The sequence below is a fragment of the Chiloscyllium plagiosum genome, unplaced genomic scaffold, assembly GCF_037043375.1.
Source record: "Chiloscyllium plagiosum isolate Xiang-an unplaced genomic scaffold, Cpla_swu_hap1 HiC_scaffold_1, whole genome shotgun sequence".
NCBI classification, from domain to species: domain Eukaryota; kingdom Metazoa; phylum Chordata; class Chondrichthyes; order Orectolobiformes; family Hemiscylliidae; genus Chiloscyllium; species Chiloscyllium plagiosum.
Window position 1 is genome coordinate 101,746,652 of NW_028270139.1, and position 14,983 is coordinate 101,761,634.

At 40.0% G+C, this 14,983-nt stretch overlaps 1 protein-coding gene across 3 annotated transcripts in view; it reads right to left on the bottom strand.

Moving 5' to 3' along the window:
- The window catches only part of LOC122548976 (phospholipid-transporting ATPase ID), a 272,266-nt gene that overhangs the window by 13,617 nt on the left and 243,666 nt on the right, over positions 1-14,983 (bottom strand). For 2 of the 3 annotated variants that reach the window (XM_043688030.2, XM_043688038.2), the window contains 3 exons: positions 13,923-14,006; positions 9,727-9,972; positions 1,785-1,923 (listed from right to left, as the gene is read on the bottom strand). In XM_043688030.2, the coding sequence (XP_043543965.2) occupies positions 1,785-1,923; positions 9,727-9,972; positions 13,923-14,006 (469 nt within the window). Of the gene's footprint in view, positions 1-1,784; positions 1,924-9,726; positions 9,973-13,922; positions 14,007-14,983 lie in introns of those variants that run through there. The other variant, XM_087989438.1, reaches the window with a different exon arrangement.

Here is a 14,983-nt window from a genome sequence, read left to right on the forward strand (position 1 = left end):
GACAAGCAGCATGAAGAAAATAATTCGACAAGAAAGGAATGATATTAGTTTAGCGCCACCAAACCCTACTGATCTTCAGCATTTGGTGATTCCAATTACATACAAAGTATAAAAGCTGGATAACAGAGCAGAAGAAAAATTTCTTTTGGCGGATAGTGGTCAGTTGAAGGTAGGGCTGCTGATTGTGGAACAATTAAAGTTGAAAATGCTCAAAAGACAAGAGTCAGTACATACCGACACAGCCCTGCAGATAATCTTATGGTGCCGTGGTTGGCCATGCCTTATAAATATGATTTTATGCCTTATAAATGATACACCATTTAGCAGAATTGATGTGGTTTGTGGATGGTACGTTCAACATAGCTCCTATTTTATTCTCTCAGGTATATTGTATTTTAGCAAAAAGACTTGATGGGGTTCATCTAATATTGTATATACTTCTACCAAATAAGCAGCGTTTAACGAGTGTATGCATGTTTGAAATGGTGAAGTCCTTGGTACCTAATCCCAGACCGCAGTATATCCATTGCGACTTTGAGCAGGCAGTATCAGTGCTATGAGAGAATGTTTTCCTGAAGTTAGAATTAGGGGCTGTTTCTTTCATTTGGCACAAAGTATGCATAGATATATTGCTGCAGTTGGAGCAACTCGTCAATACAACACCGATCCTGATTATGCTTTAAAAGCAAAAATGATAATTGCTTTGGCTTTTGTGCCATTTACTGACCTTGATACCTAAGTAGAAGCACTCGCAGATTTTTTTGCCTCAAGAACTACAACCAATACTAGATTGGTTTGAATTTAATTATATTGGACTCTACAATAGACGTGGCAGTAGCCGAAGGGCACCTTTGTTTCCCCATGATATGTGGTCGGTCTATGAGACAACAATAAATGATGAAGATCGCACAAATAATCACACTGAAGCCGCTCATCGGAGAATTGCTTTTGAACTCGGAGCTCACCACCCAACCATATGGAAATTTATTGTAACATTAATGAAATTGCAAAAGAGGTGAGTTTTATATATGGAACAGCTGATAGCGGGTTACACACCACAAATAAAGCTAAAAAAAATCGAGACGCAGCCGATAGAATAAAAAAAAATTGTTCTTGAAAACGGTGAAAGAGATTGTTTGGAATATCTTAGAGGAATAGCACATAACTATCAAATGAACTAAAACAGTTCATTGTTTAATATTAATGTGAGATTTTACCACCATTATAAAGATTTTTAAAATATACTTCCTTTTTCTGGTTAAAGTTTGTAACTCATTTTTATATATAAACCAATAAAATGATATTTATTTTACCTCTTCTTTTATCAATATGTAGTATGTAGTTGTATAAATAAAGGGGACTGAGAAGTATGAAAGAACAGGTGGGAGGGAAAACAATCAATACATATATGTATTTCCGGCGGCGAATAGTTTCCAGAGGTCAAACGACCCCAGTGGAGAAACGCTGGTGGAGAACTGGCAGTGACTAATCATCGGCGATGAATCTGCCGTGGCGAATTGTCACCAATCCGGTCACTTAACCCCTTCTAAAGTTTCCATCTCATTGTGGTGGGGCCTGGCTTAGTATTAAGTCCATTACTTTTCCCATATACTACTGCATTTGTATCATTCTTTATATGAAATATTAAATATGAACATCATAGTCAAATGACTTTTTTAACAATCAACATCATTCATACCAGATAATCCTGTAAAAAGAAAATCAATAATTACTTTAACATAAAATTATTTGTAACAGAAGTGATAACTATTAAAAGTACATACCAATAAAAGGAAATGAGGTTGGAAACATCAGATACATGCCATTGCTGTACATTGTAAAAGTTATTGCAAAGTAGACAGCAAGACTTCCCCAGATAAAAAAATGGTTGATAGCTGTCCAAAATGATGTATCCAGTGCGATCTGTTACCAAACAGCAAGATTATTGCAGTCAAATTTCTATGTTAATTATTCACCATTAAATAAACATTTATAAACTTTGGGCAGAGTCATTCAGTCTCAAAGGCAGTAATCCTGTGCGCGGGACACAAACTTAATTAGGTAGAACTGTGGCCAATCGGAATTGCACCACTTCCTGTCTCCACTATATTTACGTTGTAAACAGGAAGGCCTAAGTTCTACTTTCTTTCCTTGCCATCAAATAACCACTTAAGAGCCACTTAAGGAATTATCTCCACTTGGTTGTGACTATTTCAGCCCCAGTCAGGACAACAAAAAGGGACAGCCAACTGATTGGTCAACCAGTATGATTGGCTGTTGATTTTGGAGGATTGGGGCTGTTCATCTGCACTAATCTATACATGATTGGGGGATTGTATGTGAAGCTGGGGATGGGTCTAAAAGCAGAGTAATAGCTGTGAAAACCCATCTCCTGCCCTTGCTTCTGACTCCTAGGAGCCCACCCTATAGCCACCTAAATCCCTACCAATGACATTCTTCTCTTCCACTATTGCTCTGTCCTTGGGATGCTGGAGCAGCAACAGCCACTAGCAGCTGAGTCTTTCTCAACCTGGATTCTAATTCTGTAGAAACCTGACTGCTGGAAGATCTGATGGATTGCACATCCGAACATGGAGTTAGTTTACCTCCACTATTCTTTCTCACTTTCAGCCTTAGGCTGAAATCAGGAAAATACCAGCCTAAGTCTTTTGAAAACCAACACATAATAATTTTGCAATATCTTTGGTACTTTACATTAAGATATTTGATGAGACATTGGTCATTATTCAGCATTATCTCAAAAAGCAGAAAAACATTTCAATTTGTGTGCTGTAACCAAGATATTACTTAATATAAGAACTAGGTGCAAGAATAGGTGGTTCAGCCCTCAATGCTACTCTGTCATTTGATATCTGATCTCATCTCATCCTTAGCTCCACTTTTTTACCCACTCTCCATAACCTTTCACTCTGTTACTCATTAAAAATCTTTCTGTCTCTTGCTTAAATTTACTCAATGTCCTGGAACTGCCCACAAGAGGAAACATTCTCCCCATGTCTACTTTATCAATTGCACTTAGCATCTTATATATCTCAATAAGATTTCCTTTCATTCTTCTAAATTCAATACAGTACAGGCCTAAACTGCTCCACCTCTCTTCATAAGACAAACACCTCACCTCTGGAATCAATCCAGTGGATTTCCTATGTGTCCAATGCAACTACATTCTTCCTCAACTAAGGGGACCAAAACTGCACACAATGCTGCAGATACATTCTCACTAATGCCTTGTATAGTCGCAGCAACACTTCCCTACTTTTATACTCAATCTCTTTAGCAATAAATGCCAAAACTCTATTTGCCTTACTAATTACCTGCTTTACTTATATATTAATTTTCTGTGATTCTTGCATTAGAATGTCCAGGCCTGAACACAAAGTAATTGGTACAAAGACAATTATTTTTCAGAAACTGAATTATTTCTATTAAATAATTCATGAGCTATAATGATGAATTTTGCCACAAAATCCTTTCTGCTAACCACATAAAACCATCAGGAAATTTACCACTGAAGGTACAATCAAGGCGAATATAAAGACAGCCCTGTTATAAGTGAAAACAAACTCCTAAAAAGAAACAAGCCTAACAGGCCTTTACTTTGATGCATACAACATACAAAATGACTGTTTCAGCAAACATCTGAGCCAATATTGCAACTGAAACCCCCGGATAGAAAAGAATCACATTAGCAATGCCAGCAACAATCCTGTAACTCTTCACAACAAGGAATGCACACAGACTAGTACATAACGACAATTTTATCAACCATTGTTATTGCTGAACTTCATACGTGACAATATATTCCAGAACATACAAGTTTGGTGGGAACATGTAATAGTCAATGTTGATCAGGCACCCATTCAACACTACCTGATTTTACTAGAGAAATTAATGGGACTTCAAGTAGCTAAATCCCCTGAACCTGATAATCTACTTCTAAGAGTGTTGAAATAGGTGACTGTAAATGTAATGTGTGGCAATCACCTTTCAAAAAATTGTGGCCTCTGAAATGGACCTTGCAAGTTGGAAAGTGGTACATGTAACCCCACTATTTGAGAGAGAGAAAGTGAAGGACTGAAAACCTGCTAGCCTAATATCAACCACAGGGAAAAAGGCTAGAATCTATAATAAAGGGTGTGATAGCAGAGCACTTAGAAATAATGGTAGGATTGAGCAGAGTCATCAGGATTTATGTAGGGGAAATCCTGTTTGACAAATCTGTTAGGAGTTCTTTGAGGAGATAAGTGGAATAGATAAAGAAGAAGCAGAGGATGTGGTATATTTAGATTTCAGAAGGCTCTTGGTAAGATTCTACATAAAGAGTTCTCTGTGGAGAGAAACAGAGTTTCACAACTAGTATAGTAGGCCTGGATTTGTGTTTCTGAGTTGAGGAAGAGATGTAGCTGTCTTGCCATGTCCACATTGGATGGAATGTTCGAGGATGACAGGACAGTCAAGCTCTTACTCACCAGTACAAAGATTAGGGGCGGCCACTGGGAGAGTTGAGCTGTTTAAAAGAGCCACCATAGTTCTGTGAGACTTTATCCCAGCTGTTTTGTTAAACATTAAGCCGTCCAGTCCTTATGCCTCATCCCCCCCCATCCATTCTTCAATGCCAACTTATGCCTCCCTCAGCAACTTCCAAAGGCTGTTCATACCTTTCTACCAAAACATGCTCAATTCATTCCTTCGGCCCTATAGCCCATATTCCAACTTAATACCAACTCGTGTTAACTCATTCTGCCAATTACCCCAAATGTTAAGCTAATGCCAACCTGTGCTGCTCCCCCCCCCCTCCCCCACCCCCACCCCTGACCACCACCAGGACCCCTCATAGCCCCATATGTCAATCCATGTCCACCTATCCACCACTATGGCCCCTCATATCCTTTATGCCAACATAATGCTAACTCATGCCAACCCACCCACCAATCTTTGCGCTTTGACTATTCACGCCAACACACCCAGAATTTACTAATGGGCAGTCTAATGCTAATAGTAGTCTTGTTGAAATAAAACAAAATCAATATCTACTTTTGAGTTCACTATAAAAACACACTTTCATTTGTGAAAGCCCACTAAAAATATTTAATCTATTCAAGTACTTAATCTCTGAATCAGTTTCAAAGAGAACTAATCCTTCAATTACCTCTTTGAGCTATCAACAAAGTGAATTTATGAAACAGTACTGTGGATATCAATAGTTTGTAGTGTTGGAAGTTGGGTCCTTATAAAACTGATTTTCATCTATTATATTCTGTGTAGCACGAGAACTCACTTATGGCTGCTGTAACACATGCCTCTGTTCCCAAAAACATAAGGTCAGAAGTCACATGACACCAAGTTATAGTCCAACAGGTTTATTTGAAATCACCACCTTTTGGAGGGCTACTCCTTCACCTGACATCACCTGATGAAGGAGCAGCGCTCTAAAATGTGGTGATTTCAAATAAACCTGTTGAACAATAACCTGGTGTCATGTGACTTCTGAACTTCTCCACCCCAATCCAACACCGGCACCTCCACATAATCCCAAAAAAACTTCTTCAGCGAGTACAAAGGCAAGTTAAAGATAATAGATAAAAAGGCTATCAGGCCACTAATTTACTGGTGCCCCAAGTTGTTTCGGAAAAACAGAAGTCTTTTCTTCAGAAAAATGAAGACTGATCTTAAGATGGTATTACACAAGAGGAGGCAATAGTTATCCTGACATGTCAGTAGTTGTCCTGTGCACACTGATTTTAAAAAATTAAACAAGCTATTGACACAGCATAAATTATCATTCCCTAAAATAGGTTATGTCAATAAGAGGTCAGACTCAGAGGAGTTGTTCTTGATAGATAGCAGTGCTTACCAGATAGCTACCTCCTCTAGATCAAAAGTGGATTGTGAGAGGATGGAAAGGATCAAGGCAAGAAATCCCGAACACTTTAGCTAAAGAGTGAGATGCTGTCCACAATTTTAATGAAATTGACACACACTGTGCAAATTGTCTGTTCATCCTTTATCAGTGAACTATCCAGATGTAACAGAATTGCCAGGAGGTGGTGGTGATAGTGTTGGAGGCTACTGAACAAGGGAGCTGAGCAGTTCACAGGGACTTCCACCAGGAGGTGGTAATTGGTTAGGGAGAGCAGCTGGAGCATTCAAATGGTCTCTTGCTGGGGAAAAAAACTGATGTTTTGGTGGAAGGAGGGCAGATTGGAAAGAGGAGGGCACATCGACAAAAGATTTCTCAGCCCAATATAGGTGATATGCTTCATTCCATGTACATGGTGCCTGTAGAATAAAGAATCTCTGTTTCTGGGTTATCATGTGTTCAAGTCACATGTAATTTTCATGGGTTGTATATGTTATTTTGTCTGATTACTTAACATATCATTTCTAAACTGCTGCTTCTCGACAAACTCAATAATCTGAAAATTCCTTACAAATGGTGAACTGTCATTATTAGGGAACAGTGGTTACAAACCCTCAAAATTGAAAAGCGGAGAACAGCCAATTATTAATAATGTCATCTTGATAACCCTGAGGGTAACATCAGTAACAGCTTTTGCAACTGCTCAAACATGTCTTTATTTTACCTCTCTGAAAAGGCAACCTATTTGAAAAGGTTGCAGATTTAAATAACTTGACACTCAAGTTTTTGTTCATCCTTCTCTGACACAGGGAGGCCTTACATAGAGCATAGAACAATACAGCACTGAACAGGCCCTTCAGCCCACGATGTTGTGCCGAACATTTGTCCTAGCTTAAGCACCTATCCATGTACCTATCCAATTGCCGCTTAAAGGTCACCAATGATTCTGACTCTGCCACTCCCACAGGCAGCGCATTCCGTGCCCCCACCACTCTCTGGGTAAAGAACCTACCCCTGACATCCCCCTATACCTTCCACCCTTCACCTTAAATTTATGTCCCCTTGTAACACTCTGTTGTACCCGGGGAAAAAGTCTCTGACTGTCTACTCTATCTATTCCCCTGATCACTGGGGAATAAACCTCTATCAAGTCACCCCTCATCCTTCGCCGTTCCAATGAGAAAAGACCTAGCACTCTCAACCTATCCTCGTATGACCTATTCTCCATTCCAGGCAACATCCTGGTAAGTCTCCTCTGCACCCTCTCCAAAGCTGCCACATCTTTCCTAAAATGAGGCAACCAGAACTGCACACAGTACTCCAAATGTGGCCTTACCAATGTCCTGTACAGCTGCAACATCACCTCACGACTCTTGAATTCAATCCCTCTGCTAATGAACGCTAATACACCATAGGCCTTCTTACAAGCTCTATCCACCTGAGTGGCAATTTTCAAAAAGCTTTGAACATGGACCCCAAGATACCTCTGCTCCTCCACCTTACTAAGAACCCTACCGTTAACCCTGTATTCCGCTTTCTTATTTCTCCTTCCAAAATGGACAACCTCACACTTGACAGGGTTGAACTCCATTTGCCACTCCTCAGCCCAGCTCTGCATCATATCTAAGTCCCTTTGCAGCCAACAACAGCCCTCCTCACTATCCACAACTCCACCAATCTTCATATTGTCTGTAAATTTACTGATCCAACCTTTGACTCCCTCTTCCAAGTCATTAATAAACATTTCAAACAGCAGTGGACCCAGAACTGATCCCTGCGGAATTCCACTTGTAACTGGGCTCCAGGCTGAATATTTACCATCTACCACCACTCTCTGACTTCGACTGGTTAGCCAGTTCTCTATCCAACTGGCCAAATTTCCCACTATCCCATGCCTCCTGACTTTCCGCATAAGCCTACCATGGGGAACCTTATCAAATGCCTTACTAAAATCCATGTACACTACATCCACTGCTCTACCCTCATCCACATGCTTGGTCACCTCCTCAAAGAATTCAGTAAGACTTGTAAGCCAAGACCTACCCCTCACAAATCTGTGCTGGCTTTCCAGATACTCATAAATCCTATCCCTCAGTACCCTTTCCATTACATTGCCTACCACCGAAGTAAGACTAACTGGCCTATAATTCCCGGGGTTATCCCTATTCCCTTTTTTGAACAGGGGCACAACATTTGCCACTCTCCAGTCCCCTGGTACCACCCCCGTTGACAGTGAAGCCGAAAAGATCATTGCCAACGGCTCTGCAATTTCCTCTCTTGCTTCCCAAATAATCCTAGGAAATATCCCATCAGGTCCGGGGACTTGTCTATCCTCAAGTTTTTCAAAATGCCCAACACATCTTCCTTCCTAACAATTATCTCCTCTAGCTTGCCAGTCTGTTTCATACTCTCCTCTTCAACAATACAGTCCCTCTCATTTGCAAATACTGAAGAAAAGTACTCATTCAAGACCTCTCCTATCTCTTCCGACTTAATACACAGTCTCCCACTACTGTCCTTGATCGGACCTACCCTCGTTCTCGTCATTCTCATGTTTCTCACATACGCATAAAAGGCCTTGGGGTTATCATTGATCCTACCCGCCAAAGATTTTACATGCCCTCTCTTAGCTCTCCTAATCCCTTTCTTCAGCTCCCTCCTGGCTATCCTGTATCCCTCCAATGCTCTGTCTGAACCTTGTTTCCTCAACCTTATGTAAGCCTCCTTCTTCCTCTTTACAAGACATTCAACCTCCCTCGTCAACCAAGGTTCCCTCACACGACCATCTCTCTCCTGCCTGACAGGTACATACATATCAAAGACACGTCTTATCTGTTCTTTGAAAAAGTTCCACATTTCAACGACATCCTTCCCTGACAGCCTATGCTCCCAACTTATGCTCCTCAGATCTTGTCTTGCAGCATCGTATTTACCCTTCCCCCAATTGTAAAACCTACCCTGTTGCACGCACCTATCCCTCTCCATAACCAAGGTGAAAGTCACAGAATTGTGGTCACCATCACCAAAATGCTCACCCACTAACAAGCCCATCACTTGTCCCGGTTCGTTAGCAAGTACCAAATCCAATATGGCCTCCCCTCTGGTTGGACAATCTACATACTGAGTTAGAAAGTCGGACAATCTACATACTGAGTTAGAAAGGTCAGACAATCTACATACTGAGTTACAAGGTCGGACAATCTACATACTGAGTATGTAGATTCTTTCTTACCTTTAAAGGCTAAGTATTTAAATAACTTCACAGCTTGACATTTTGCAGACCGTGTTCATTCTTCAAGAGTATTATAATCTCTCAAAAGGATTGCAATAGACACACTGCAAATTATGGCCCTTGCTGCAGGAAAATAGGATCTGCCCTGCTGATTTTGTATTGAAATGACTCTCATCCCACTCCATTTGTCCTACTGTTGAAAATCTGATTTGGCAAAAATATGGAGCAGATCTTCAGGATCTAGGTCAGTTGTCATTTTGGAGTCTCCATGGAGTTTCCTCAGTGTGCCAGTAAATCACATTGTTTACTTTCTGGTAAAACGTGGCAGATTTGTAAAATGGAAATACCATCTTGGCTTATTGTTACATCAGTGGTGAACGACAGCTTGATGGAGCCACAGTGATATGTGCAAAGCCAACTCCTTTTGAAATCTTGCATGCAGAAATTGTCACATGTGATGGCACTACCTAAGTGCCATCACATAAAATGTGAGCTATTTAAATGTATTTACAACTGAGGCATATTGAGTTTGCAAAAAAAGTAAATATTATCATTTGTTTTCATAACATAAATATCCATGATTTCTTTACAAAAAATGTGAATACTCAGTTACCTGTAGAGTAACGGCCACAAGCAAGCATGTCTGAGCAATTAAAGCAAAAGACTGATAGTCAGATACTGTCTCTCCATCATCTCTCACTGCTTCAAATAGGGCACCATATGGAATAAAAAAAAGAACCAAGGAACTATAAACTCCATGGATAATACATTTCACAAAAACCAATTTGTTGAAATAACGATTAAACTGTCCAGGTTCATAAAGTTGAGGATATGCCATACTCCAGCGGTCATTTACATCCTGCAACACAAAATCAGTTCCAATCAATATTGAATGACAAGCTCTAAATAGATCCTTGGCATGTGTTCTTTTATGTTAGATTTTGCTTATATATCTACATATTTTTATCTTGAATTTCATCCTCCTCTCCCAAAACTGCTGACTCATTCTGCAATATAATTCTGAAGCCAACAATACTTCAGCCAGCTGCTTACTTTTCATGTTCTTTTTTATTCACACATAGGACATGGGTATTGCTGGCTGACAGCATTTATTGCCATTCCTAGTTGTCTTTGACAAGGTGGTGATGAGCTACACTCTTGAACTGTTGCAGTCATGTATTGTAGGTAGACCTACAATGTCATTAAAGAGGAGATTCTAGGATTTTGACATTGAAACACTGAAGGACCAGCAATATATTTCCAAGTCAGGATGGTGAATGACTTGGAGGGCAAGTTGCAGATAATAGTGTTTCTACACAATAGCTGCTCTTGTCCTTCTAGATGGAAGGTTGGAAAGATGCTGCTTAAGGATCTTTGATCAATTTCTGCAGTGCATCTTATAGATAATACACATTACTGCTACAGTGGTGGAAGGAATGGATGCTTGTGGATGAGGTGCCAGTCAAGCGGGCTGTTTTGTCCTGTACGGTATTGAGCTTCATGTGTGTTGTTAGAGCTGCACCTATCCATATGAGCAGAAAGTATTTAATATCACTCCTGGCTTGGGCCTGTAGATGGCGGTCAGGCATTGGAGAGTTAGGAGGGGAGTTACTCACCATAGCATTCCTAACCTCTGACCTGCCCTTAAAGACACTAGTTTGTGTGGTGAGTCCAATTGTGTTTCTAGTCAATGATAACCCCAAGGCGTTGATAGTGAGTGATGGTAACACCATTGAAAGTCAAGAGGAAGTGGTTGGATTGGCTCTTATTGGAGATGGTCATTGCCTGACATTTACATTTTGTTATTGTGTTATGGGTGCAAATGTTACTTCAATTTGTCAGCCTGGATATTATCGAAATCTTGTTGTATCTTATCAGTGAACATGTAGTGCGGACCAAGTAAGGATGGCAGTTTTCCTCTCTAAAGGACATTAGTGAATTACTGAACCAGAATGGGTTTTTCTGACAATTGACAATGTTTTTACGACCATCATTGGACTCTTAATTCTGGATTTTTATTGAATTCAAATTCCACCTTCTACTGTAGCAGGATTCAAACATGGTTACCCAGAATATTACCTGGGTCTCTGGATTAACAGTCCAGAGATAATATCACTTGACTGTTGCTTCCTCATATCTCCTGAGATGGAGGGACATTGATCAAGCAGCCGCAGATGGTTGGGGCGAGGACACTATTCTAATGAACTCCTGCAGACATGTCCTGGGGCTTCAATGACTGATCTTTAGCACCCACAATCATGAATTAACCCTAAGTGTGATGGTTAGAAACCTATTCATTCATCTGGGGTAACATAACTGAAGCAGACTCTGTACTCACGCCATATTTATATAAATGCCTGTCCAGATTTCCATTGAGAACTGCCTTCTTCAACCTCTGCAGTCTATGTGCTGTGGGCAACCACAATGCCCTTAGGAAGGGAACTCCAGGATTTTGACGGAATGACAATGAAGGAATAGCAATATATTTCAAATCAGGATGGTGAGTAGCTTCAAGGGGAACTTGAAAGTGGTGGTGCTCCCATGTATCTGCTGCCTTTGTCCTTCTAGATGGAAGTGATCATGGGTATGTAAGGTGCTCTCTGAGGATATTTAGTGAATTTCTGCATTGCATCCTGTAGATTGTACACATTGCTGCTACTGAGTGTCAGGGGTGGAGGGAGTGGATGTTTGTAGATGTGGTGCTAATCAAATGGGCTGCTTTGACCTGGACGGTGACAAGCTTCTTGAGTGATGTTGGAGCTGCAACATCCCCAGGCAAATGTAGTCTATTCCATCACACTCCTGACATGTGCCTTGTAGATTAGGCAGGCTTTGTGGAGTCAGGTGAATTATTTGCTGCAGTATTCCGAGCCTCTGACCTGCTCTTGTAGTCACTGTGTCTATGTGGCTATTGCAGATAAGTTTCTGGTCAATGGTAACCCCCAGGATGTTTGTTATACCAGAGGCTGGCCACTGTCCTTAACACGTCAGTGATGATGGATGTGACTTATTTGGAAGCCGCCTCTTAAAAGATTGCTTCAGCATAGAGTCATAGACATGTACAGCACAGAAACTGACCCTTTGGTCCAATTTGTCCATGCCAACCAGATACCCCAACTTAATCTAGTCCCATTTGCCAGCACTTGGCCCACATCCCTCTATGTTGTGAAACTTGAAAGGGTTCAGAAAAGATTTACAAGGATGTTGCCAGGGTTGGAGGATTTGAGCTACAGGGAGAGGCTGAACAGGCTGGGGCTGTTTTCCCTGGAGTGTCAGAGGCTGATGGGTGACTTTATAGAGATTTACAAAATTATGAGGGGCATGGATAGGATAAATAGACAAAGTCTTCCCTGGGGTCGGGGAGCCTAGAACTAGAGGGCATAGGTTTAGGGTGAGATGGGAAAGATATAATAAAGACCTAAGGGGCAACTTTTTCACACAGAGGGTGGGACGTGTATGGAATGAGCTGCCAGAAGAAGTGGTGGAGGCTGGTACAATTTCAACATTTAAAAGGCATTTGGATGTGTATATGTTTAGGAAGAGCTTGGAGGGATATGGGTCGAGTGCTGGCTGAAGGGTCTGTTTCCATGCTGTACATCTCTATGACTCTATTCAGGCAGGGACTCTACCGCTGCAACACAAGGGACTCAAGTGAAACTGTTGAAGCAATATTATTCTTAAACCTATCATTTTACATCTTGATTTTCTATCATCAATTAAATAACTGTTTAAAATATTCTATATTCAACAAACAAATTATGTTTTATAATATCTCAAACAACCACTTCAGAAATGCTAGTTTCAATATTTACTGCTGGGTAGGAAAGCACTTAAGTGAGCAGTGTAGGCATAATACCAGGTATGCTTGCATAAGTTTAATAGCTAGGGCTACATTTTCATGGAACTTGTTGACATCTTGTATAAAACAGCCAGCAAGAAATAGTTGGCCAACTGTTAAGATCATGACAGGTGGGGACATTACCAATGATTAGAAGGAATGGAATTGGAACAATATGAGTTGGAAATTCTGATGGAGTGTTAAGTCAGGAAAAGAAAATATGTGACAAGAAATAATTTATCTGTCAAGCTGACAGGAAAACTTTGATTTTTAAAATTTCATTCTTAGAATGAGGGCTAATCCCTTATTGCCCATTTTTTATTTCCTGGAGCAGTTAGTAGTTATATGCAAGCCAGATCAGATAGCAGTTTCCTTCCTAAAAGGACATTAGTGTACACAATCGACAATGTTCATCATTAGACTCTTAATTCCAGACATTTATTGAATTCAAATTCCATTGTCTTCCATAGTGGGATTTGAACCCAGTCCCCAGAACATTACCTGGATCTCTAGGTTAACAGTCCAGTGATAAGACCAATAAGTCATCAACTCTCGTAAGTTTCTCATGGTCCAAGAAAGAAACTAAACAAAAGTATCTTATTGAAGCCACTTATAGTCCTGAGCAACATTCTCCCCAATTTCTTTTTGCAGTATTCAGCAAATGTGCAGGTTCTTTCAAATTCTTTCCACAGCAATGCACATGCAATAACTCAGCCTGTGGTCAGTTTATGTAAGAACTTCTAACTTCCATAGCTTGGAGGAAACAGGGGCTCTGACTCCTATTCCTCACTGGTTTGGCCTGTTAGGAGAATTGTAACTGCTCCCCTGTTCAGACCTCAAGTTAAAATCACAAATGACACCTGATGATGTCATCAGTGCTTCACCTATACATTTAATGGTCACCCCTACTACTGTTGTGGCAGATAAGGCAAGGACAGCCTAAAGAGAGTTAAAAAAATGTAGTGACATACCTGATCAAACAGACTCATTGCTAATACAGGAAGAGATGTATACATTAAATTGTACAGTGTAATAAACCATTCATCATATACAGTCTGTAGAAAAAAAAGAATAGCACTATTAAGATTTATTAAGCCTGAAAATGAACAATTAGTTATATAGCACATTCAGATACAGATTTTCATGAAATAATTCCAAAATAAAACTGAGAACTAAATAGAAATCATGTCAGTTCTCAAGTTATTTAGATTACAACGTATATTTCCACTGGAATTTTATTTAGGCACCAAATAGCTTGGAGAGGAGATAATATACTAATTGCATTTGAATTTTTGATTAAACCTAAAATTCAATACTATAATCACATAATTGTTGATAAGAGAGTGTGAAGTGGCAGGGTGTATTAATGTAGAGGTTAGGTGAATATGGAATAAAAGCAGTGTGGAATTAACAGATGATTTTAATTTCCATATAGAATGGGGTAAGCAGCTAAGTTCACATCAGAAATATACATTTTTTGAGTGTGTTCAGCATAGATTTCTGCAATATATCTTGGAACCATCAAGAGTGGAAGAGAAATTAGATTTCTCTAGAATTTAGAAGGTTATGGGTGATCTGATAGCAGGAAAATACAACACAATTAAAGATAAACTATTGCCACTAGTTGGAAATTCTGGAACTAGGGACATAATCTGAGCACCATTTATCAGTTTTCACCAGCACATTTAATAGTCACCCCCACAAACCGACATGCCAGATAATGCTAAGGCAGCCTGAAGACAGTAAACAATAGAGACCGGACTATTCTTGAGTGGTGTTAGGAAACACTTCTACATACAAAAGGAGGTAGAGATTTGGAACTCTTGCACAAGTTTATGCTGGATCAATTGTTTATTTTAAGTCTGAGATAGATGTTTTGTTCAGCAAAGGCAGATATGTGGAATTTGGCAACAAATAAGCCTTGATTTCACTGAATGGCAGAATAACTTTGGTAGGCTGAATAGCATGCTCTGTTCCGATAATTAGTAATAAGCAATGAGCCAGGTTTGGATAACAAGCTTCTGGAGTGTTA